The sequence below is a fragment of the Vombatus ursinus genome, unplaced genomic scaffold (genome assembly GCF_900497805.2).
Source record: "Vombatus ursinus unplaced genomic scaffold, bare-nosed wombat genome assembly UNPS02001287.1, whole genome shotgun sequence".
NCBI classification, from domain to species: Eukaryota; Metazoa; Chordata; class Mammalia; order Diprotodontia; family Vombatidae; genus Vombatus; species Vombatus ursinus.
In genome coordinates, this window is record NW_020941065.1 from 10,950,663 (window position 1) to 10,975,475 (window position 24,813).

Below are 24,813 nucleotides of genomic sequence, written 5' to 3' on the forward strand. Positions count from 1 at the left end.
CATGGAATGATAAGCATAGGAAACAGAACATGAGGAATTCCTTCAAATCCCAGCTCTGGTCATTACTACCCTTGCCCTCTCCATGTCTTGGCCTCTACAACTGTAAAATGTGTGTGTGTGTTTGTGTGTGTGTGTGGTGGGGGGAGGGTCTAGGCGACCTCTAAGACCCCTCCTGGCTCTCAGTCCAAAGAGACAGTCCCGTGACCTGGAATCTTAGAGCTGGAAGGGCCTTCAAAGCCTTCAAAGACATGAGTCATGGATGTTAGAGTAGGAATTTCTTTCATGTATGGGTTGGACCAGATGGTGAATAGGTTCTGGTCAGCTCTCCAATTCTCTGATTCATTTTACAGAGGAGGAAACAGGTTGAAAGAAGGGAAAGGACTTGTCCAAGGCCACAAGGCAAGGTACTGGCAGAGCTAGGACAATTCGATGGATAACTGAGCATGCATTTATTAAATGCCTATGACCTCCATAGATAAGGTATAAGGTGTAAGATGTGTAAGGTGCCTGGGATACAAAGGAAAAATAAACAATTGCACCCACTCCCAAGGAGCTAATATTTTACTAGGAACATAAAAATAAGGTTACAGTAATAATGTAAATATACTTTCCTAGGACTGTCCTCATGAAAACAGTGCCTGGCACACAACAGGTGCTTAATAAATGTTGGCTGAATTGAACCACCCTGTGAATCAGGTAGTACAAGCATTATTATCTTTATTTTACAAATGAGGAAACTGAGGCTTGGAAGGTGAAGTGATTTTCCTAGGAAGGCACAGAGAGTATAGATGAATCTTAAACTTGATCCTCTGAATCCAATACCGGTAATTCTAGAAGTCAAAATTTATTGATGCCTTTTGTTTCCATATTACCGTCATTTCCAATTAGAACAACCCCCAAACACGGAACCCTAGCTTGTAGGAGTTAAGCAGGCAGTCTGCAGAATGTCTCTGCCTGATGGTGTATGTAGCGCTCTGTCCCTGTAACTCCCCACCTCTCTATGGAGAAGACAGAAGTTTCATTATCTGTTCTCTCGAAGGCCAAAGTGGGTCTTTACAAGTAACCAGGGCTTTTTCTCCTTTATCAAACTTCTCCTGCCTTTGTCTTCTGCTTTTTCTGCTAAGCTACTCTGACCTAGAATTCACTTCATGGAACGGGAAGGGTGGGGGAAAAAGAATGGCTCAAATCCTGAAATTCCGTTAGGAGCGATCATGGAAAAAGTGATACAGAGCGCTAACCCCTGCTAACGAGGTAATTAAACCCCAGTTAAGGCCAACACCTTCCTTCGGCCTGGAACGCCACCTAGTGGAGAGACAGACAATGGGCAGGAGGATTTCCTTTAGAAGCAAAGAAATCAGACGTGGGACATTCCCCCAAACCCTGTTGCCCAATTCTGTGGCAAATCATTTGACCTTTCTGGGCCTGTTTACTGTACTATTAAAAGAGGTGATGGAGGAGATGATCTTTAAGGCCCCTCCCAGCCCTGACATTCCCTGTTCTAAGGTTCCTCCCAGCTCTGACAATCTCTGTTCTAAGGTCCCTCCCAGCTCTGATACTCTCAGTTCTGAGTTTTGACATTCCATGTTCTAAGGCCCCTTTCAACTCTGACACTCTGTTCTCAGGTTCATTCCAGTTCTGATATTCCATGTTCTAAGGTCTCTCCCAGTTCTGACACTCTTTGTGTCCTAAGCTTCCTCCCAGCTCTTGTATTCTAAGATTCTTCTTCCTTGGCCCAATTCTTTAATGTCTTTGGACCTCAATTTCCTCTTCCTTAAATGAGGGGGCTGGACTACAGAGCAGGGGGGTATAACAGAAAGAGCACTGTATTTGGATCCAGATTGGGGTTCAAATCCTGGCTCAGACAATCCCCTTGCTTCTAGTCAAGTTAGATTATCTCTTTGAGTCTGAGTTTCTTTATCCGTAAAATAGGGATCAAATACAGACTGTATTACTATCACAGGGAGACAGGGAGAAAAGTGCTTGGTAAACCTTAAGGCACTTGTTCCATTCTATTCAGTATTGTTTTTATCTGCGAAAGGGTTTTATCAGTCCCTACTCGATCACATGATTTCTGATGGAAGGTGGCCTGTTTTCTTTATCTCTGAATCTCTCACAACAGAAAGCACAGGGCACAAAACATAGTGGTCACTTAATGTTTGCTGAAAGCTCCTTAACACTCTAGAGGGCACTCAAAGGAGTCCACATATTACTAGGGGTGGAAGAGAGCATGAGGACCAGTTGAAGAGTTGAGAGTAATGAACCACATTTTAAACAACTGCCTTGAGAACAGACCTACAGACTGCTCTCCAGAACTAAAACTTTACTGGGGATTCTCCCTGACAAGAAAAAAATTTGTTTCTCAAGTCACTGATCCCCTTAGCCTGCTGTTTTCTCAGTGATTTGCCACAAACCCTTGGGCCCTCAGGGATTGATTCATGTTCCTGAAAAAAGACGCCACAGCAAAGAATTAGAAATGGAGGGGATGCCCATCAATTGAGGAATAGCTGAACAAGTTGTGGTATATGAATGTAATGGAATACTATTGTGCTATAAGAAATGATGAACAGGTGGATGTCGGAAAAACCTAGAAAGACCTGTATGGACTGATGCTGAGTGAAGTGAGCAGAACCACAAGAACGTTGTACACAGTGACAGCCACAGTTGTGCAATGACTAATATTGATAGACTTAACCCTTCTCAGCAATACAAGGATCTAAGACATCTCCAAAAGTCTCATGATGGAAAATGCTATCCACATCCAGAGAAAGAACTGTGGAGTTTAAATGCAGATCAAAGCATACTATTTGCTATTTTTTTCCTTCTGTTTTGTTTTCTCTTTTTTGTGGTTCCCCCTATTGGTTCTAATTCTTCCTTACAACATTACTAATGTGAAAATATGTTTCAGGAATGTATATGTATAGCCTATATCAGATTGCACGCCATCTTGGGGAGGGAGGGAGAAAGAAATTTAAAACTCAAAAGCTTACGTAAGTGATTGTTGATAAATCAAAATAAATTAATAATAATAATTTTAAAAAAACGATGCCATACATGTAATCTGGGTCTCAGCCTCTTACCAGATAGAGGTGATCAAAGATGAGGGAAGGTTTGTCCATCTGGCCCAGGATGAGAAGCATCTCATTGTCAATGAATTCTTTGAATTCCTTCAGGTTGCAATTCATCTGCTTCTCTAATTCATTGCGTATCTGTGGAGTGGAAAAATGTCAGGAAGAGTAATTATTTAGAGACAATTTTCTCCCCAAAGGAAAAAAACCATAGCATGGGCCATAGCTCATTAAAAAAAAAAAAAAGTAGTGTCTCCTTTCATCTCAGAGAGGATCAGAGTATTGCCTATACTACCAGAAGTTATAACTGAGTTTTGTGTTGTTTTGGGTTTGGGTCTAGACCAGAGATTATATCAGAGCAGTGAATCCCTAGTGGGGAAGTTTCCTCCATGTTGACAAAATGGTAACTCTTACAATTTATAGTCTAATGCCTGGGTCATTGAGAAGTTAAATGACTTGACTTGAACCTAGTTACTTACCTAGAGACAGACCTCGATACGCTATGACACATTGCGTCTGGTTTTGTTTAACTGTATCTCACTCAGGCTGAAAGTTCAGAAGCCAGTCATGGGTCTGATCCCACTACCAAATGGCATGAAAACTCTGACCTACTATTTTCCACCCGAACTGGTTCTCCCCTCCTTCAGCAGCCTAATAGTACCTGGCTCCAAGGAGTTCCCCATATTGGTGCCCGACAGGGGGACATCTGATTGGCTTAGCCCACTGTAGCTCAATTGATCTCGAAGGCTCAGCCTATCCCAGGTGTAGCAATTACAGGCATGGACCACAACAGCCTGCACACTACAACTTCAAAATAAAACAAAAAAACCAAGGGACCTACATTGAATATATCAGCAGAAAAAAAAAAGATATCTATTTAAATATGTATATCTATTTAAATATGTATAAGAGTATTCATATTAATATATATAACATGTACAGATATTAAAATATGTATAATACATAATTGCAAAGAACTAGAAACAACATAAACGTACCCAAATGGCTTAGTAAATTATGGGACACTGAGGACTCCAGATACAGAGGAAAGGACCCTAGATTTGAAATAAAAAAGCTAACATGATGCGAGAGAGAAACAAAACTGGATTTCTCAGTAAATGCAGGAGTAAAAAAAGGATGCCTCCCTTTCTCACTGTTATTTGATACAGTTCTCGAAATGGTAGCAACAGCAATAAGACAAGCCAAAGAAATATAAGGATAAAGATAGCAAAGAGGAGACAAAATTATCCTTATTTTCTGATGACGTGATGCTTTACTCTTAGAAAACCCCAACGAATCAACAAAGAAAGTAACTGAGAAAGAAATGTATAATTCCAGCAAAGTAGGATAATGCTCCCTTCCTCCTTCCAAAAAAATCAACAGCATTTCTATAAACCAGTAGGAAAACCCAGGAGGAAAAACAAAAAGAGAAGTCTCCTTCAAAATAGTTATAAAATGGAAATATATGGGAGTCAGTCTACCATAGTACCAGGACTTGTACGGGTTCAGTCACAAAACTCTCTTTAAAGAAACAGAAGACTTGGCTGTAATATTTACTAGCCCTGTGACTCTGGGCAAGTCATTTAGCCTCAAATGTAAAACGAAGGCAATATTTCTCATGCTGCTTCTGTCAGGCATATTACGAGGGAAAAGGCTTGTAAGCCTTATATATAGCACCATAGAAAATGTGATTTTTTTTATATTATTGCATCATCATAACAGAAGAGAACCTAATATCTCATATTTATAAGGAACTGATACATTTTCAAGGGTAACACACAATTATCAAATGGTCAAAGGATACGAACAGAAAAGTTACAAAAGAGTTCACAATACTGAAAATAAACATCTGACCAAGTAAGTGATCAACCTCACTAGCAGTTGAAGAAATAAAAATGAAAATGACACAGAGGTATCATTATGCATCCATTACATTCCCAAGAATAAGTAAAAGTGACCAAACTCAATGCTGGAGGGAAGGGATGTTGTGGAAAAGTAGGAAAACTCATACAATGCTGGTGGAATTGCAGATTAGAAGATTCTTTTTGGAAGATGAGCTGAACAGAGTATAATAAAAGTCATAAAAATAATAATACCCTTGGACCCAATAATCTTTGTTACTAGGAATATACCCTGAGTATGTGTTGATATAAAAAAAGGTGATCTGCTCTACACACACACACACACACACACACATAATGGTATATACTATATCAGTGTTTTATATACTGATTTATAATACTGAGATACCTCAGTATTCTATAATAATGCAAAGAAAGAGAGGTAGATAGAGAGGGAGGGATAAGCTGTTGTGGACATTTTATATGTGGGAATTAATTTTTAGGTGTAAACACCAAGTCCTCCTGATTCCAGGCCTGGTGCTCTATCTACTGTACCACCTAGCTGCCCTGGCATACAAATTAAGCGCTTAATAATAGGAGGCAGGTAGCTGGCTGAGGGCTAGATTTAGAGTCAAGAGGACCTGAGTTATAAACCTCCCTCAGACACTCATTAGCTGTGTAACTCTGGGCAAGCCATTTCACTTCTGTCTGTCTCAGTTTCTTCCTCTGCAAAATGGGGATAATAATAATAGCATCTCCCTCCTAGGGTTGCTGTGATGATCAAATGAGAAAATATTTGTAAAGTGCTTTGCAAATCTTAAGGAGCTCTATGAATTTCAGCTCTTATTATGATATCATTATTATGAATAAATGCTTGATCATAAATGAATTATCAAAAAGCACTTAAGTGCCTTCTATGTCTACTATGATGCCAGGCTTTGAAAGGCTACAAAGACAATGAATGAAACAATTCTTGCTCTTCACAGTCTTATATATTATATCAGGGGATCCAAGTACAAAGATGAAATATAAATATATTACATACTACAAGTATTACATTTATGATATTTATACATAATATAAATATTATATAGAAATATATTTAAATATAATATATTATATATAAATATAAAGAAAGTAAATGATAAATTCAAGGCTATTAAAATGCAAGGCAATTAGGAAAGGAGGGCACTAGGTTTAGAATAAAAAAATGAATGAAAAAAACTTATTAAAGGCTGTGTCAAACACTATGTAGCCCTATTAGTAGAGAGAAGGGAAGGAAAGGAGAGACACAAAAATGGCCAGATCTGGCAAACGAGGGATGGAGTGGAGGGGGAGAAAGGGAGGGTGTAAGGTATGCGTTGACATCATGCATCTGGCCGACTGGAAGCATGGTGGCACCTCTGATAGGTAGAAACACACAAGTTTGGAGGATTCAAGGGTCTGGGGGGAAGACCAGGAGTTCTGTTGTGGACCCGCTAAGTTTGAAGGGCTGCTGAAATGCACAGCTGGTGATGTGGGGTGGGTAAGAGATGGCGGTGGGGGAGAAGAGAAAGAGACAGAGAGAGAGAGAGACAGACAGACAGAGAGAGAAACAGAGACAGAGAGAGAGGAGGGGGAAGAGGGAGAAAGTAGAGAGCGGAAGAGAGAAGAGGAGACAGAAAGAGAGAAAGGTATGTATATATGTATGCACATATGCATGAGTGAATATATACATATATGTAGATAGATAGGTACAGATATATCTGTGAGTCATCTTCACCAATACTAATTAAACCATGAGAGCTGATGAAAGAAGCAGATTGTAGCTCTAGAGGCCATCTTGTCCACTCCCCTCATTTCACAGAGGGCCACAAGTTTACTGGATGACAGAAGGGCTCAGTTTCCCCATCTGCAAAATGGGGGGATTTCCACTAGATAAGTAACTGAAAGCATGTTGTCACAGTATGATTTAAGGCTTCAAATATATTCTCAAGCCCACAAATGATCACCCATGGGGACCAAAAGGCGTGAGATACAGTCTAGGACAAGAGGAGATATAAAAATTTGAAGGAAATTAAACTCGTTTTCACACAGGAAAAAAATTTTTGTAGGCTGTTATTTTTGGATTCCTATGTGATTTTTTTTTTTGTTTTAGAGGGGAAAATAACACCAGAATAAAAATTTTCTCAAGGCTTCTGTGGTAAGATAGCTCAGTAAATTTTTTTTTCTTCTTTTAAAGCTCAGTAATTTCTTGACCAGACTGGTCATAGGTCTTTTCCAGCACAAGATTTCAGAGCTGGAAGGGAACTCAGTGGCATCTTCTCCAAATCAGATTCCCAAAAGAATCCCCATGACAACATCTTTGAAAAGTGGTCATCCAACCTTTGTTTGAAGACCTCAAGTGATGAGGAGCTCATTACCTCCAGAGGCAGTCTGTCCTACCGGCTAGCTCTGATTGTAAGGTAGTTCTTCCTTACATTGATTTTTTTTTTTTTTTTTGCAGCTCCCAGCTATGAACAGGATACAGCTTGTCCGTGGCAGAAGGGGAAGCTAAGTGGTGCAGTGGATAGAGCGCCAGGCCTGGAATCAGGAAGACTTCCAGAGTTAAAATCTGGCCTCAGCCATTTAACTTGCTATAAGACCCTGGGCAAGTCACTGAATCATGTTTGCCTCAGTTTCCCCGTCTCTAAAATGAGCTGGAGAAGGAAATGGCAACCCCCCCAAGAAATGGGGTCATGAAAAGTTGCGCTGAAAACCACAGAACAACAACAAAACATATTTGTTTGTTGTCTGCCCGTTAGACTATAAGCCCCTTGAGGGCAGGGATTGTCTTCTGCCTCTTTTTTGTATTCCCAAGGCTTAGTACAGTGCCTGGCACACAGTTGGAGCCAGATAAATGTTTACTGATTGATGGATTGATACAAGATGAATGAAGGAAAAGATAGGGGAGGTGTGGCTGGATTACCTGAAAAAAATTTGGAGGAATTTTATTGGACTGCAAACTCTTTATAAGTCATCCCTATACCTCTCTGTGCCTCGATTTCCTCATCTGTAAAATGATAGCACTGGATTAGATGAGGGGTCCTTAACTCTTTCGGTTATAGACCATTCTGGCATTTTAGTGAAACCCATGGACTCCTGCTCAGTCTCATGTTTTCAAATGTATAAAATGAAAAACACAGTATTAGAAAGGAAACCATGATATGGAAATACAATTATCAGAATATTTTAAGAAGAATTTTACAGATCCCAAGCTTTAGGCTTTAATAAGCTTAAACTCACACCCAGACTTTTCGGACACCCTGCATGTCTTGTATGTCCAATAGCTGGAGGCTCCTTGAGAGCTGGAACTGTCTTCTGCCATTCTTTGTATCCCTGGCACTTAGCACAGGGCCTGGTATACAACAGGTGCTTAATAAATGATCACTGGGTGGGACTAAAGCAAAAGAGGCAAACTGAGGCTTGATATCAGGAGAGACTTCCTAACAACTAGAGCTGTCCAAAAGGGGAAAGGGCTGCTGGCCACTTGGATGAAGGATGACCACTAGTCAAGCCCTTATTCTAGAGGGGTGATTTCTTCAGGTATGGATGGCCTTTGGGGTCCTCCCCAACTCTGGGATTCTGGGTTCTGGGCTTCTACAAACCTAGCTCTCATATTTACTAGTCCTGTGACGCCAGGCTAGTCACATCCTCTGCCCGAGCCTCAGTTTTTCCATCTGTAAAATGGGGATAGCACTTTCTGATGAAAGTGCTTTTGTGAACTGGAAAGAGATTTGTGAACCGTGCGGCACCACAGAGACCCAAGCTGGGACACTCATTCTCTTACTTCTTTGGAGGTCACATTTTCCAAGTCCTGACTCATCATGATGCTTCGGAGCTTGGCTTTGATGAGGCGCTCTGTTCTTTCCCCTTCCGTTGGCCTAGGGGAGAAAGAACACTGAGGAAATCCCAGGAATCTTGGCGGGGGGGCACTGTGGAAGCAGGTATTGGACTAAAGCCTGCTGGAAGAGCCCATGGCCCCTGCCTGTAACACCTTGGTCAGAGGTGCCAGGACTTTTTAACAGGAAGGGAGCAGGGCAGAGGTCACAACATAGGCTGTGTCTCTGGAAAGTCCCTCAAAGATATGGGGAACAGCTGAGGGGCCCTGAATGGGGAACCAAAAAAACAGAACCCTGGGATCCTGATCAAAGATGCCAGCCACTCTCGGGTCAGGTTGGAGATGGAATCAGAGGAGGAGAGATTCTTTCGGAGCAGCTGAGAGATACAAGGCTGAGGGCAGCTGCCAGGTAGGGCTGGGAGAGTGAGGTGTCTGGGAAGCCCTGGCCTGAGAGGCAGAAGACTTAGATTCTGTACTCAGCTCTGCCACTAACCACCTGTGTGACCCTGGCCAAATCACTGCCCTTTACTCTTCCCAATTCTGCTGCTAAAGTGAAAAAACAGGACTAGGTGACTTTTAAAAATCTTTCCAGCTGACATTCACTGTTCTACAGGTCTTTCCAGCCTTGACATCTCCTGTTTTGTGACCCTTCTCTGCCCTGACATCCCCTGTTCTAAGACCACTCCCAGCCCTGACATCCCCTGTTCTGAGACCCCTCCCAGCCCTGACATCCCCTGTTCTGAGACCACTCCCAGCTCTGACATCCCCTGTTCTGAGGCCCCTCCCAGCTCTGACGCCCCTCCCAGCCCTGACATTCCCTGTTCTGAGGCCCCTCCCAGCCCTGATATTCCCTGTTCTAAAGCCCTTCCCAGCCCTGATATTCCCTGTTCTAAGACCACTCCCAGTTCTGACATTCCCTGTTCTGAGGCCCCTCCCAGCCCGACATTCCCTGTTCTGAGACCACTCCCAGCTCTGACATCCCGTTCTGAGGCCCCTCCCAGCTCTGACGCCCCTCCCAGCCCTGACATTTCCTGTTCTGAGGCCCCTCCCAGACCTGACATCCCCTGTTCTTAGGCCCTTCCCAGTCTGACATTCCCTGTTCTAAGGCCCCTCCCAGCCCTGACATCCCCTGTTCTAAGGCCCCTCCCAGCCCTGACATTCCCTGTTCTGAGGCCCCTCCCAGCTCTGACATTCCCTGTTCTGAGGCCCCTCCCAGCCCTGACACCCCCTGTTCTAAGGCCCTTCCCAGCCCTGACATCCCCTGTTCTAAGGCCCCTCCCAGCATTAATGTTGTGTTCTATTTCTGTGCTCCTTTCCAGGACTGATATTCTTACAGATTTCATAAATTCTAAGGTCCTTTCTAGGTCTAAAACTCGACATTCCCCATGCCAGCTTGAGAGTGGATTCCTCTTTTGGGAAGGGAGGGATGTGGGATGTGGTGGGGACACCCAGTTAGCTTGGACGGAGGAGAAGGGGAGACCTTGGCACCTACTTGTCCACAAAGAGGGCAGGGGAGTCAGGCCTCGTGGACTCCAGGTCCTGCATAGCATTCCACTCATTGATGCAGCTCTGATCAGAGCCAATACAGCTCTCGTAGTAGGTGGCCCACACCAGGGCCATGCCTCCAGGGAAGTAGTTGTATCTCCGGGCCACCTCACAAGCCTTGTGCAGAATCTGGAGGGCAGACCTGCAGGTGGGGAAAGATGGAAGATGAGACCTGGCAATGGGCAAGGGCTTCTGGGTGTATCCTTCTCCAGGCAGGAAAGATGGGCGAGCGATGGAGATTTGGCTTCTTTCAATTTAATTCAGCCCAAGAAACATTTATTAAGAACCGATTATGTCAGGGCAGCTAGATGGCGTGGTGGATAGAGCACTGGCCCTGGAGTCAGGAGGACCTGAGTTCAAATTCAGCCCCAGACACTTGACACTTACTAGCTGTGTGACCCTGGACAAGTCACTGAACCACGATTGCCTTGCAAAAAATAAAATAAAGAACCAATTATGTGCAATGCTTTGTGTTAAGCACTGGGGATGCAAAGATAAACATGATACCATCCCTCCCTTCATGGAGCTTCGGCTGCTGGTCAGCTCTTGCTCAATTGTGACTCCATTTGGGGTTTTCTTGGCAAAGAGACTGGACTGGTTTGCTATTTCCTTCTTCAGCTCACTTTACAGAGGAGGAAACTGAGGCCCACAGGATTCAAAGTGATTTAGGATTATAGGAGCATAGGCTGACAGCTGCAAGGGACCTTAGAAGCCATCTGGCCCAACTCCGTCATTGCCCAAATAGGGTAATCACTTGCCCAATGTCCTCGAGGTAGTAAACAGCAGACTGGCCCCGTCTTAGCCCCAGGTGCTTTGGCTCCAAACCCAAGGCACTTGCCCCTGCACTACGCTGACCCCATGTCCCAGAATGCAGTGGGACAGCCCCATCCCACTTGAATCCAGCTTTATATTTCTAACACACTTCAAGCTTCCCATCCATAGCCCTGTGAAATAGGTATGTTATTCTCATCTGATAGATCAGCAAACTGTCTCTCAGAACAGGATCCTGACCTATGATTTTTTTCTCTTTTTTCATGCCACAGTTTACCTCAGAAAAACTCCATGAGTCAGAGTGACTTCTGGAGTTGCCATTATCATGAACACATTAACCACAACAGGGTCGCCATGATGGATTCCTAACCTAAGCCTGCTTCCACTCTTAGGCCAACGTGAGCAAGCCCCAGAGGGACGCAGGCTGGCGTCTGGGGAGGCAGAACCACGCCGAAAAGCTAAAGGGCTGATTTGGTCACTTTGGTCTTACATATGCAGGGAGGTTCAGAAACCTTAGCACCTGGAACTTCCCAAGTGGGTGTGTTGAATATGATACTAAGAACACAAGAATGTGACATTGGAGTAGGGACAGAAATGGGATGGATCTCCCGGACATAGCCATATGATCCTCTGCGGCCACATGTGGGCCTGTGTACCCTCTGAAGGTGGATTCAAGTATCCATATGACTTTGGAACACTCCCTCCTTCCTGAGGGTCTCTCTTTAACTGGATCATAGATATAGAGCTAAAAAAAGACCTCAAAAGCCATCTAATCTGTTTCATTGTACAGATGAGGAAACTGAGCTTGACAGCGTGGAGTGACTTGTCCAGGCTCATATTGCAGTAAGTGTCTGAGGCAGGACATAGATCTGTTCACTGATCCAAGCCGCCTTTTCTCTTCGTGAAAATGAAGGCTAGACTAGACAGACTTTAAAAGTTCATTTCTAGAAATAACATTCAGTAAGGCCCCTCCCAGCCCTGATATTCCCTGTTCTAAGGCCCCTCCCAGCCCTGACATCCCCTGTTCTGAGGCCCCTCCCAGCCCTGATATCCCCTGTTCTAAAGCCCTTCCCAGCCCTGACATTTCTTGTTCTAAGGTCCCTCCCAGCCCTGACATCCCCTGTTCTAAGGCCCCTCCCAGCCCTGACATCCCCTGTTCTAAGGCCCCTCCCAGCCCTGACATTCCCTGTTCTAAGGCCCCTCCCAGCCCTGAAATTCCCTGTTCTAAGGCCCCTCCCAGCCCTGACATTCCCTGTTCTAAGGTCCCTCCCAGCTCACTTCTTATAGGATGCCGCTGGGTACCTGAAAAGGAAAGCCTCTAACAGGCACTAAATAAAAACCACTGAGCAAAGTCTAGCTTGCTGACTGACACCCTGTCCATCGATGTCCACCCAGGAGAGCTAAGGCAGCCTATGGGGATGCGGCTGAGGGTGGTAAATGATGCTTCTTCCCCCGTTTCTGCCATCAGCCCATGAGAATGTGCATTGACACTTACCACATGGCCTGGACAGACACCGGCTTAAAGACATGCATTCTTCCTGCTGTGCTCACGCTGAATCCACTGAGAAAAAGAAAGAAAAAATAAACTTGCTATATGTGAGAAATCACACTCCCTAAACAAACAGGCTGGGATTGGGATGGGGCAACACCTGTCTGATGCTGGGCTGGGGCAATGCCAGAGGCGTGGCCACAAGGGAGAGCCCTCTAGTGCTCTGGGAATGGACAGAACTACAGAGTAGTAGAGCAGAACAGCAGCTCTAACATCCCCTGTTCTAAGCCCCTCCCAGCCCTGACATCCCCTGTCCTAAGCCCCTCCCAGCTCTGACATTCCCTGTTCTGAGGCCCCCACCAGCTCTGACATTCCTTGTTCTAAGCCCCCTCCCAGCTCTGACATCCTCTGTTCTCAGGCCCCTCCCAGCTCTGACATCCCTGCTCGAAGGCCCCTCCCAGTCCTGACATCTCCTGTTCTAAGGCCCCTCTGGGCTCTGAGGCTCTATGCCAGCCCTTCCAAGGTTCCTTCTAATCCTAACATGCTGTGATTCTACTCGCCCTCTTTCCCTTCCTCCCTTCAAAAACAGTCTCGTTCTGAAAACTCACCAGGCTGTGCCTTTAGGCTCTATTTCCTAATGAAGGTCTTCACTAACTGCAGCCCCTTCCATAAGGGTCCAAGATGGAACCCTGGCTCACCCCCCTCAACACGTCTGTGCCCATCATTCATTGCCACGGCTGGTGGTGGGCTGCCCCAAGCTGGAGGCCTTTCATCGGAGGCAGTATGGCCATTTACGGGACACCTTGTGCAGGGATGGGTCGGACTGAATATGGCTGAGGTCCCTTCCACCATGCAGGCTATAATTCCCATGCCACGAGGGGCTTTGTGACCGATACCTCCCTGCAGGAGATGGAATGAGAGGTGACGGGGTCTTCCTCCAGCCCCCTCCTCAAAGGAGCCATTTTCAGCCCCACTCACCCATCTCCATCGAGGTGTATCTTGGTGTCACTCCACAGACGAAGGACCATCCCGATGGTGCAGCTCGTGCTGTGGGGAAGAGGAGGTAGACAAGAGCTTACAGAGGGTCTCATGCCCTGGCACCATTGCTATGCCCCAGCCCCCCAACCAGCCCTCCACGCTCATATCAGAAAAAGAATAAAACACTCAACCGTTCCAATGACTCAGGATGGAATCATCAAGGGAAAGGCCAAGAACCAGACCAAGAAGTAGAAGGTACCTCACGGACCATTTATTATTCCCACCCCCATTTTACATCAAAGGAAACTGAGGCCTAGAGAAGATAAAAGATCATAGGTTTAGAACTGAAAGGGACTTTAGAGGTCCATTATCCAGGAGAGAAAACTGAGGCCCAGAGAAGTCATAATATCACAGATATAGAATGGAAAGGGACCTTAGAGGTCATCTAATCCAACCCTATCATTTTCTAGAAAATAAAACTGAGACCCAGAGAATTAAGGTGACTTACCCTAGAACGTACAGACAGTATGTGGCACAGCTAGGAAATGGCTCTGGAGGTTGAAGATCTGACATCTGACCCTTACCACCTATGTGACCGTGGGAAAGTCACTGGACTTCCCTGTGCCTCAGTTTCCTCACCTTTATAGTGACTTGGCCTCCTAGACCTGTAATCCTGGGACTTTCTTTTTCTTTTTTTTTTTTAATTCTGGGACTTTCAATCCTGCCTTCCTTCCACAGGGCCAAGCTCTCCCTTTGATGTCAAGGGCTATTCCAGGGAAGAAGGGTTCAGCCCCAGAGGAGCACCAAGGAGTCCAACTTAGGCTTGATGGAAGCTTTCCAAGAGGGACGGGCTGCCTTGGAGGTTGGCCCAAGCTGGAGGTTTCTAAGCAGAGTCAGGATGGCCATCTGTGGGACGCTTTGTCCGGGCATGGGTTGGACTGAATATGTCTGAGGTCCCTCCCCCTGTGGAGGCTACCATACCAAAGCCATAAGGGGGCTTTGTGACAGATACCCCGCTTCGAGGGCTGGAAAGAAACAGGGGCCTGTGACAAAGGACTTTATTATACCCAGTGCAGTTAAAGCAAGTCAGCACCGACTCTGGGCGGGTGCCTCGTCAAGATGAGACGGTCGAAATAAAGTGTAAACTGTTTCTACTGCACCTCCTAGATCTGAAATTTCTGTGCCCTAAAGAAGTGGGGTCAAAATCAAATAGAAATGGGGAGAAGGGGAAAGAAGCCCTACATGAGGTCCCTGCCAGCTATATATCTGCCTAGAAAACCACATGTTAACATTATCTGTGTTCTATTGCATTTTTATTTCTTTTGTCAAATATTTACCAATCACAGCGAGTGTTGTGGCCCACAGGAGTTTGCCACCTCTACTGTAGAGGCCAATCTCTCCTCTCCTCTCCTCCCCTTTCCCCTCATCTGCCCTCCCTTGCCCTCATCTCCTTTCTTCTCTCTCTATACCCTCTCACTTGGTGATTTCATCTCACTCCCATTATCATCTCTACACGATGCCCAGATTCCACATCCAACCCTCCGCAGAGCTCCAAACACAGATTAGACATTTCCAAGTGAAAATGTCCCCATATTCCACATGTCCAAGCTGGAACTCCTTATCTTTCTGTCCACAGCAGCCCCTTGGTTCCCATTTCTTTTTTTTAATTATTATTAATTTATTTTGATTTATCAACAATCACTTCCATAAGCTTTTGAGATTTAAATTTTTCTCCCTCTCCCTCTCCATTTCCCTCCCCAAGACGGCGCACAATCTGACATAGGCTCTACATTCGGTTCCCATTTCTGTGGACGGTCCGACCACCTTCTGGTCACCCAGGCTCACACTCTCACCTCTTCCCTCTCAGTCACCTGCCTAAACAATCAGTGCTAAGTCAGGTTGGTTCTGTCTTGACAACATCTCTCATGCGCGTCCCTTTCTCTAATCACAGAGAGCTACCAACCCAAGTCGGAGCCTAATTGGAACAGTCCCCTAATTGGTCTTAAAACTCACCGCTCTCAAAGGTATCCTCCACAGTTGCCAAAGTGACTTTCCCAAAGCCCTAGTCTGGTGATGTCACCACCTTACTCAATAAACTCAGATGGCTCCCTATTACCTCTAGGGTGAAATACGCGATTTTCTGTTCGGCCTGTAAAGCCCTGTACAACCTGGCTGCAGCGCGCATTTCCAGGCTTATTAAATTACTTCTCTTTACAGTCCAGAAGGGGCAGCTAGGCGGCACAGTGGACAGAGATGGAGTCAGAAGATTCCTCTTTCTGAATTCAAATCCAGCCCTAGACGCTTCCTAGCTGTGTGACCCTGGGAAATCACTTCACTCTGTTTGCCTCAGTTTCCTCATCTGTCAAATGAGCTGGAGAAGGAAATGGCAAACCACTCCAGTCTCTCTGCCACGAAAACCCCAAATGGGGTCACAAAGAATCAACATGACTGAAAAATGATTGAACAAAAAACAGTCCAGAAGAAGGAGCTTTCTTGTTGCTCTTCACACACAGCAGCTCATCTCCCACCACTGGGCTATTGCCCAGGCAGTCCCCCCTGCCTGGAATGCACTTCCTCCTCATCTCTTCTTACAATCCCCAGTTTCCTTCAAAGCTTAGCTCCAACTTCACCTTCTACATAAGGGCTTTCATAATTGCTCATAGCTGCTGGTGCAGCCAGGCTAAAAAACCCCCCTGGTATTTCTTTCAAGTATTTTATGCATATGTTTATATGTGTGTACGTTGAATCCCATGAGACAATGTAAGCAACCTGAGGGCAGGAACTGCTTCACTTTTGTTTTTGTTTCTCCAGCAACAAACCTGGTACCTGGCATACAGGAGGAGTTTAATAAATGCTTGCGGACTTATGGATAGATTAAAGTAATCTCATTGTTAAGATCCTAAATTTAGAGATGAAAGGGCCCTCAGGGGCCAAGTCCAACCCCTTCATTTTACAGATGAGGAAACTGAGGCTCAGGAGGATTAAATAATATGCCTCTGATCACAGAGCTAGGAAGTGTCAGAGACAGGATTTGAACCCAAGTCAGAACTGTCCTTGTTCTAAGGCCCCGCCCAGCCCTGACACTCCCTGTTCCAAGGTCCCTTACACATTATGGTGGCACAGTGGCTACAGCAACGGACCTGGGAATCAGGAAGTCCTGAGTTCAAATCCAATCTTAGACATGTATTAGCTCCGTGACCTTGGGCAAGTCATTTAACCTCTGTTTGTCTGTTTCCTATATATAAAATCAAGATTACAATAGCACCTACTTTCCAGGGATGTAAGGATCCAAGGAGATAATATCTGTAAAAAAAAAATGCTTAGCACAGTGCCTGGTACATAGTAGGTGCCACATAAATGCTTATTTCCTTCCCTTCCCCCCAGCTCAGAGACCCTGAACTGAGATGACTGTTCTGTGCCCAAAGGCCGGCACTCTGAAAACCCTGGACAGAGGCAGTTCAGGCCATGCCAGTCGTGTCCCCAGGCTCCAGTTTCAGGAGGTGTCCTACATCAGGTTAAGCACCACAGGGTCCAGCAGCCTGAGCAGGGCCCCTTGGCACACAGCCTGGCCCTGCTCAGGAACCTGGTGCCCTGTTTGGACACTTCAGCTCTCCTACCTTTCAGGTACGCATTTTTAAAAACCCCAGCCCAGACTGGTTTTGTTTTGCTGTCCCATAAGGAGTCTCCTGGCCTATGAGGAAATAAAACCCAGACATGGCAGGGTCCGGTGTCACCCGGGGGCTTTTTGTTATTTTTGCTGCTGTTTCCTAAATCATCAAGCCTCCTCCGATGATGATGAAAATTGTTTGGGTGTGGAAAAACTAGTCTTCTAAGAGAGTGTTGTGGCCATGCCAGGGAGCGGCGCTGCCATCCCGTGGGCCTCTGGGTCCTCCATCCTGGTTACCTTCTAATGGGCTCCCCAGAGAATCACTTTCCACCAGCACAGAGAAGGTGCCCTGGGGCCTAGTGAAACTGAAATCTGGCTCCCAGCTACCTGCCAAGGAGCTTGGCCTCCCAGCGACTCCCTGCCTGCCACAGCTGGAGTCCGAGGCAACCAGACACTCTCAGCTGGGAGACGGCACTTCACCCTCAACATCCTGAAGGGTCAGGAGATCAATAAAATCACAGCATTTAGAGCCAAGCTAGAGGCGGCTTAGGAGAGGCCCAACTCCTCTCCTTTTACAAGTGAGGAAACTGAGGTCCAGAGAGGGTCATGTGTCTGTGGCCTGCCCACGGTCACACAGTGGCCAACCTGGGGTTCAAATCCAGGTGGGTCAGAGTTCAGAGGAGGCCTTAGAAAACTGGCTTTCTTTCCAGCTTTATTCAACAGTGTTCCCCCTCCCCCCATCCCTTTCACTAGGGTTAAGACTAGGGAGCTCAGAGATGAGAATCCAAACCCCTCATTTTACAGAGGAGAAACTGAGGCTGGAAAGAGGCTAAGAGATCTGCCCTTTTCAGTTCTAAGTCCTGTGATCTTCACAGTCAAACTCAAAGTATCTTACACCCCATGTGATCCTTACAACAGTCCTGGTGGAAAGTTATTATATGATTAATTAATTATTATTGTACTTTATTATTATTATTATTATTATTTTACAGATGAGGAAATTGAGAAGGGATGTATCAAGGTCAGACAGGTGGTAAATGGCAGATGAGATCTGAACTCAGGTCTCATTTCAACTTCAGGTCTCTATGCACTATACCCACACTGCCTCCCCAAAAGGCAGGAGGATTAGAATCCATTCCACTCAAAGATCAAAGGAACTGAGCATGTGGGGGAGAGAAATAAGAGAAGAATCCAAGGGATCCCGGATCTGGAGCAAGAAGGGACCCAGGGTCATTAAATCCAACTCTCCTTTTATAGTTGAAGAAACTGAGGCACCATGATTTATTCAAAGGGATAGCAGAGCCAGGATTGGAACACAGGTCCTCTGACTCCAAATGCAGTTTTTAAAGAGATGTTTAGAGGGATTAGCTAAAGGGCAGCTAGGTGGCACAGTAGGTAGACCACTGGGTCTGGAGTCAGGAAGATTCTTCTTCCTGGGTTCAAATCTGGCCTTAAACACTTACTAGCTGTGCGACCCTGGGCAAGTCACTTCACCCTGTTTGCCTCAGTTTCCTCATCTGTCAGATGAGCTGGAGAAGGAAATGGCAAACCACTCCAGTATCTCCGCCAAGAAAACCCCACATGGGGTCACTAAGAGTCAGACACAACTGAACGAGAACAAAACATAGGAGAGATTAGCTTTGTCCTGCCTGGCTGGAGGAAAAAAGTAACAATGGGAGGAAGTCATGAGACAGATATAGGCATGATGTAAGTGAAAATTTCCCAAATTCATTTCTCCCCTCCCAAAATCCCAAAGGGTCTCCGGCCAGCTGCCACAGGGATATTGCTCAAACACACATCTGATTTTGTCACTGCCTGGCTCAGTAAACTCCAGAGGCTCCTTATTACCACAGCCTCTTCCACCAGGCATATCTGGCTGCGACTTACCTTTGCATCCTCATTAGCTAACAACAATAGTAATAGCTAACATTCACATCTGGCAGCTAGGTGGCGCCATAGTGCACAGAGCACTGGGTTTGGAATCGATAAGAGACACATCTTCATGAGTTCAAATCCAGCCTCAGACACTTACTAGCTGTGTGTCCCTGGGCAAGTCACGTCACTCTGCTTGCCTCAGCTTCCTCATCTGTCAAATGAACTGGAGAAAGAAATGGTAAACCACTCCAATATTTTTGCCCAGAAAACCCCAAATGGGGTCATGACAAGTCGGACACAACTTAAAAATGACTGACCAACAATAACACTTACAAGTAACATTTACTATGTGCCAGGCACTGTACTAAATGCTTTATAATTATCTCATTTGATCCTCATAATATCCCGGGGAGGTAGATGCTCTTATGATCCCCATTTTATAGGTGAGGAAACTGAGGCAAACAGAGGTTAAATGACTTGCCCATGGTCACACAGCTAGCATTTGAGGTTGGATTTGAACTCAGGTCTTCCTGACTCTAGGCCCAGCACTCTGTGTACTACGAAGTCCTCTAGCTGCCTCATTTACCATTATTCCCCTTCACCTGTTGTATGGCCAACCAACCTGACCTTGTCCTCACAGCCCACATTCTATCTCCCATCTCTGGATGCACCCCATGCCTGAAATAGATGCCCTCCTTGTTCTGCTGGGCTCAGTGTTAAAGCTCAGGTCCTAAGTTATCTCATACGTGACACCTTTCCAGATTGCTCCAAAATTACCTTGTATCTACTTTGCACGTACTCAGCCTTGATTTCCTCATGTATAAAATGAGAGGGTTAGACTAGATCAGGGGTGAGAAAACTGTGGCCTCAAGGCACACATGGCCTTCTAGGTCCTCAAGGGCAGCCCTTTGACTGAGTCTAAACTTAATAGAATAAATCCCCTTAATAAAAAGATTTGTTCAGTAAAACTTGGACTCAGTCAATAGGCCGCACCTGAGGACCTAGAGGGCCACATGTGGCCTCGAGGTCGAAGGTTCTCCACCCCTGGATGAGTTGAGCCTCTGAAGTTCCTTCCATCTCTAAAACTATGATCTTCAAATAGAGACTGGTGGATCACTTCTTGGGGTGAGGGGGGCACCCTGGAGGAGACTCTTGTTCAGCTGCATCCCTTCCAAACATGAAGCACTGGAATGAGGCTGCCCAGGTCCCATCCTTGGTTACCTCCTCAATGATCCCGGGTCACTGACCCATCCACGCATGTTTTTGGTGTGTTCTGAACCCCTTGGCCCCTGTCGGATGAAGCCTATGGACCCCTTCTCCATGATATTTTAAAATACATAATATATAATGCATAGGATTGTAAAAGGAAGCCAATCCTATTGAAATGTAGATGTCAAAACTTTTTTTTTTTCTTTTTTTAGGCAATTGGGGTTAAGTGACTTGCCCAGGGTCACAACAGCTAGTAAGTGTCAAGTGTTTGGTTTGAGGCCGGATTTGAACTCAGGTCCTCCTGACTTCAGGGCCGGTGCTCTATCCACTGCGCCACCTAGCTGCCCCTTGTCAAAATATTTTAAAAAACAACCCAAAATTCATGGACTTCCTGGAAGCTGTCCATGGAATTCTTGGGGGTTAAGAGCTCCTGCTAAAAATACTCAAAACAAACCTTGCTTTCGCATTCTCCCCTCCAATCCGCCTGTTCCCCACCACCTCCAATCAAACACACCTCTCCTTGCTGGAAAAGTCCACTCCCAGCAGGACGTTCTCTTCCGTGTCCTGTCGCCCGCTGCTGTACACCACCACCATGTACCTGACGCGGTCCGTCCACGCGCTCTCTAGGCGCACTGCCTGCAAGGAAGCAATGATGGGGTTATGTCTTTTGGAGAGGTCTGAGATACGAAGCAAACCAATCCAGTAAATATTTACTAAGCCAAGCGCTTTGCTAGGAGCTGCAGATACATGGACAAAAGGAAGAAAATCCCTGCTCTCTGGGAGCTTACATTTTACTAGAGTCTACAATATACAACATTCAATTTAATTAGAATTTATTAGATGCTGACTATTTTAGGGGCTGGGGACACCAAGACATAACCAAAGCAATCGCTGCCCTCGAGAATCTTACACCCTAGCAGGAAGGCATAAAATGAATAAGATAAGAAAGGAAACAATATGGTTTGCTGGGAAAAGCCACTGCTCCTAACTAGGGTTCAAATCGTGCCTTTTACATCTATTAACTGCGTGACTCTTGAGTAACTCATTTAATGTCCCTAGGCCTCAGTTTCCCTCATCTGCAAAATGAGAGATTTGTACTACATAACCTCTGAGTTCCTGTCCAGTTCTAGGTCTCCCATCCTATAAATACAGACATAATTATTTAAGGAGTAGGGAATCACTAAGAACTAGGGGATGTCATTTCCTTCTGTAAAATGCTATCATATGGAATGAGGAAAATTCATTTATTTATCTACCCATCCATCTATCTATCCATCCATCCATCCACTTTTCTATTCATCCATCTATCCACCAATCCATCCCCTATCCATCCATCCATCCATCCATCCACCCTTCCTTCCATCCACCCATCCACCCATCCATCCATCCATCCACCCCCCACCATTATTCAGCTCTCCAGAATAAGCAAAGTTCCTTGCTTAGGCCCTTGGGGAAAATGGACAAACTTGGCTTTGTTTCTCTCCTTTTTTCCTTTCATAGATTTGTAAATTGGAAATTCACATGCAATTTAAAGAGTGGAGATTATAACTGATACAGTCTAACAATTAGAAAGAAATAAAGACGGAGTCAGGAGTCCTGGGATGCAGACTTGGCTCTGCTACGAACACCTTATCTAAACTTGGGTGATTCACTTTTCACTCTTTGGCCCTCAGTTTACCCACCTATAAAATAAAGAAATTTGGATCAGAGCAACGTTTCCCAGAATAATTTGGCCACCAAACATTTTTATACTTAAAGTAAACTGATGGAAGGAGGGAAAGGGGAAAGGGAACAAGCATTTATTGAGCATGTATCTTGTGCTAGGCACTGTGCTAAGTACTTAACAAAGATAATCTCATTTGATTCTCACAACAATCCTGGGAGGTAAGTGCTATTATTATTATCCCCATTTTACAGATGAGGAAACTGAGGTAGACAGAAGTTAAATGAATTATGCAGGGTCACACGACTAGTAAGTTTCTGAACTGGGATTTGAACATAGGTCTTCCTGACCCCAGGACCAGTGTTTTATTCAGTGAGCTACCTAGCAGTCTGATAAATAGTGGTCTAGGATGCCTTGAAAGCATAAATTAAAGGGGTTAGGCAAGTTTGAGACCAAAAAATTGTAAGCTAAGCCTACTTTATGGCATTCCTTTAAAGTGACTGTACCCTGACCTATTTAAACAAATTACTGGTGACAAAAAATGGGAAATGGATAAAGGAAAGGACACTGACACAACAGTATATAAAAGTTTAACAGAAGTAAACAATGAAGCAAATAAAACAGCATAAAAACCATCTTAGTCAGCCAACATGTGATATCTTTGGTAAGGGGAGAAATATGGCAACAATGCTGAATGGTACAGATAAAATTTCAAATTGAGCATTTTAGTTAGGAAAATAATGCTAATGTCTAAATTTCTTCACAAAGCAAAACACCTGAGTTCCAAGGAAAACAATTTGGAAAATTCTGGAGTACATAACTTCTAAGATTCCTTTCAATCACAAAATTCTCTGCCTCCCAGTTCCCTGTTCTGAGGTCCCTCCCAGCTCTAATATTCTCTGTTCTAAGGCCCTTCCCAGCTCTGACACTCTCTTTTCTAAGGCCTCTCTCATTTCTTAGGTTCTATGATCTCAGGTCCAGTTTATTCTGTATCACTCTCAGTAGAGTCAACATGTTCTTTCAACAGTTACTACTGGGTCTTCATGTAAAAGTGCTCAAGATGATATCATTGAGGTTCCTTTCCTCTTTCTCTGCCCTAAGCTATTCTAGAACTCATACAGGGGCACCTGGAAGGCCCTAACTAGAGTTTGGCATCAAGCAGCACTGTCCTCTCACTTCCCCAGACTTCCAAGACCCCATCTCAAAACTTCCTGTCAATTCTCCCGTTCCCTTCTGGTTGGACATTGATATCCACATTCCTTATCACTGTCAGAAGGACCCCAGAATCCTTGCTCTACTCCAAATCCTGGGCCCACTCTTCCTTTCCCAAAATGGCAGGCCAATCTCCTTTAGGTTTCCTATTCGGCAGAGCAGGAATCCCAACATACACAAAGAATTCCTGGGTCCTGCTATCCACCTCATGGAAGCTTAATCAGGACCATGGGATCTTGCCATCTTTCTTCCATCAGAACTTCCCTTATGTGTTGATCTCTCTCAGTTAGAATATGAGCATCTTGAGAACAGGGAATGTTTGGTTTTTTTTTTTCCTGTTTGAAATCACAGCATTTAACAATATGCTTAATACATAGTAAGTCATTAGTAAATGCTATTTCAACCATCCACCCACTCATCCAACTAGCCAGCCATCTTATCCATCTATCCATCCATCCATCTTATTTGACCATCTGTCTATCCATCCATCTATGCTATCCATCCATTCATTTCAGCTCCTTTCCCATCAAAATGGGTAAATTCCCACTTTGACCAGCCTTTAATTTAATTTAATTTAATTGTTATTTGATATCTTTTTGTTTCCACTTCAGCCATTTGTGTACAACCCTTCTCCCACTTCCCCAGTGAGATTTTCCTTATAGCAAAGAAGAAAAGAAAACAGTTTAGCAAAAGAAATGGACCCAAATGACAAGTGATCAGTTTTTGTGATGGGAAATCTCTCTATGGCTTAAGGCTTGTGTCCCTCAATGGCTCAGACCAACATCCCCTCCGGGATCAGCTACAGGGACCCGGCCCAACCCCTGCCAATCTGGGACCTCTGCTTGCCACTCAATTATGTCTTCTTACCAGTTTGATTCTATCTTCACAGCGAAGAAGGTTGATCATTACTTGAAGATGTTGGGGCAAGTCACCTGTGGGATCCACAGAAAGAGGGTTTAGAAAGACAGAAAGTTATGGACCACAGATGAGAGAATGATCTCATGGCCATCCCCCAGACCTGAAATGCCAACCCATCCCCTCCTCCCCGCAACCATCTCTACCTGTTACTGAGATTCTAATGAACTTACATTTTAACAAAGCACTTTTCACAACCCTGGGAGGTAGGGTACAGATGGTGTTATTATCCTTCTTTTACAGATGAGGAAGCTGGGGCTCACACTGGAGCCAGTAAGGGGCAGAGCTGGGATCCATACCTAGGTCTCCTGATTCCAAATTCAGCACTCTTTCCACTACATCATTGAGGCCTCACCTGTTTAAATTCTTTGCATACTTCAAGGCTCACCTTAGGTGCTATTTCTCTCCCTGAAGGTTTCCTTAATGTCTAAACACTGGGCCCCCATACTCATCACATCTTTCCAGAGAGAAGTCAACATACCCTTCTCAGAATTTTCATTGGATTACAGAATTGGAGTGGGAAGACACTCGAGGGAGGCAGGTAGACCCTCTAGCAGCTGTTACAATAATCCAGATGTGAGGTGATAAAGGCCTGCACCAGAGTGAGGGCAGTGTCAGCGGAGAGAAGGGGGTATGTTAGAGAGATGCTACACAGGTGAAACTGACAAGAGATACTGCAAAGGTGAAACTGACAAGAGATGCTACACAGGAGAAACTGATGAGAGATGCTGATTGACCAGAGATACTGCACAGGTGAAATTGACAAGAGATGCTGCAAAGGTGA

General features: G+C 45.0%; 1 protein-coding gene across 5 annotated transcripts in view; it reads right to left on the reverse strand.

The window, feature by feature from the left end:
* The window catches only part of SSH1 (slingshot protein phosphatase 1), a 101,835-nt gene that overhangs the window by 22,383 nt on the left and 54,639 nt on the right, over positions 1-24,813 (reverse strand). For 4 of the 5 annotated variants that reach the window (XM_027864144.1, XM_027864153.1, XM_027864161.1 and 1 more), the window contains exons 4-10: positions 23,982-24,046; positions 20,754-20,875; positions 13,549-13,617; positions 12,577-12,642; positions 10,258-10,452; positions 8,715-8,808; positions 3,078-3,206 (exon numbers count right to left, since the gene is read on the reverse strand). In XM_027864144.1, the coding sequence (XP_027719945.1) occupies positions 3,078-3,206; positions 8,715-8,808; positions 10,258-10,452; positions 12,577-12,642; positions 13,549-13,617; positions 20,754-20,875; positions 23,982-24,046 (740 nt within the window). Of the gene's footprint in view, positions 1-3,077; positions 3,207-8,714; positions 8,809-10,257; positions 10,453-12,576; positions 12,643-13,178; positions 13,433-13,548; positions 13,618-20,753; positions 20,876-23,981; positions 24,047-24,813 lie in introns of those variants that run through there. The other variant, XM_027864168.1, reaches the window with a different exon arrangement.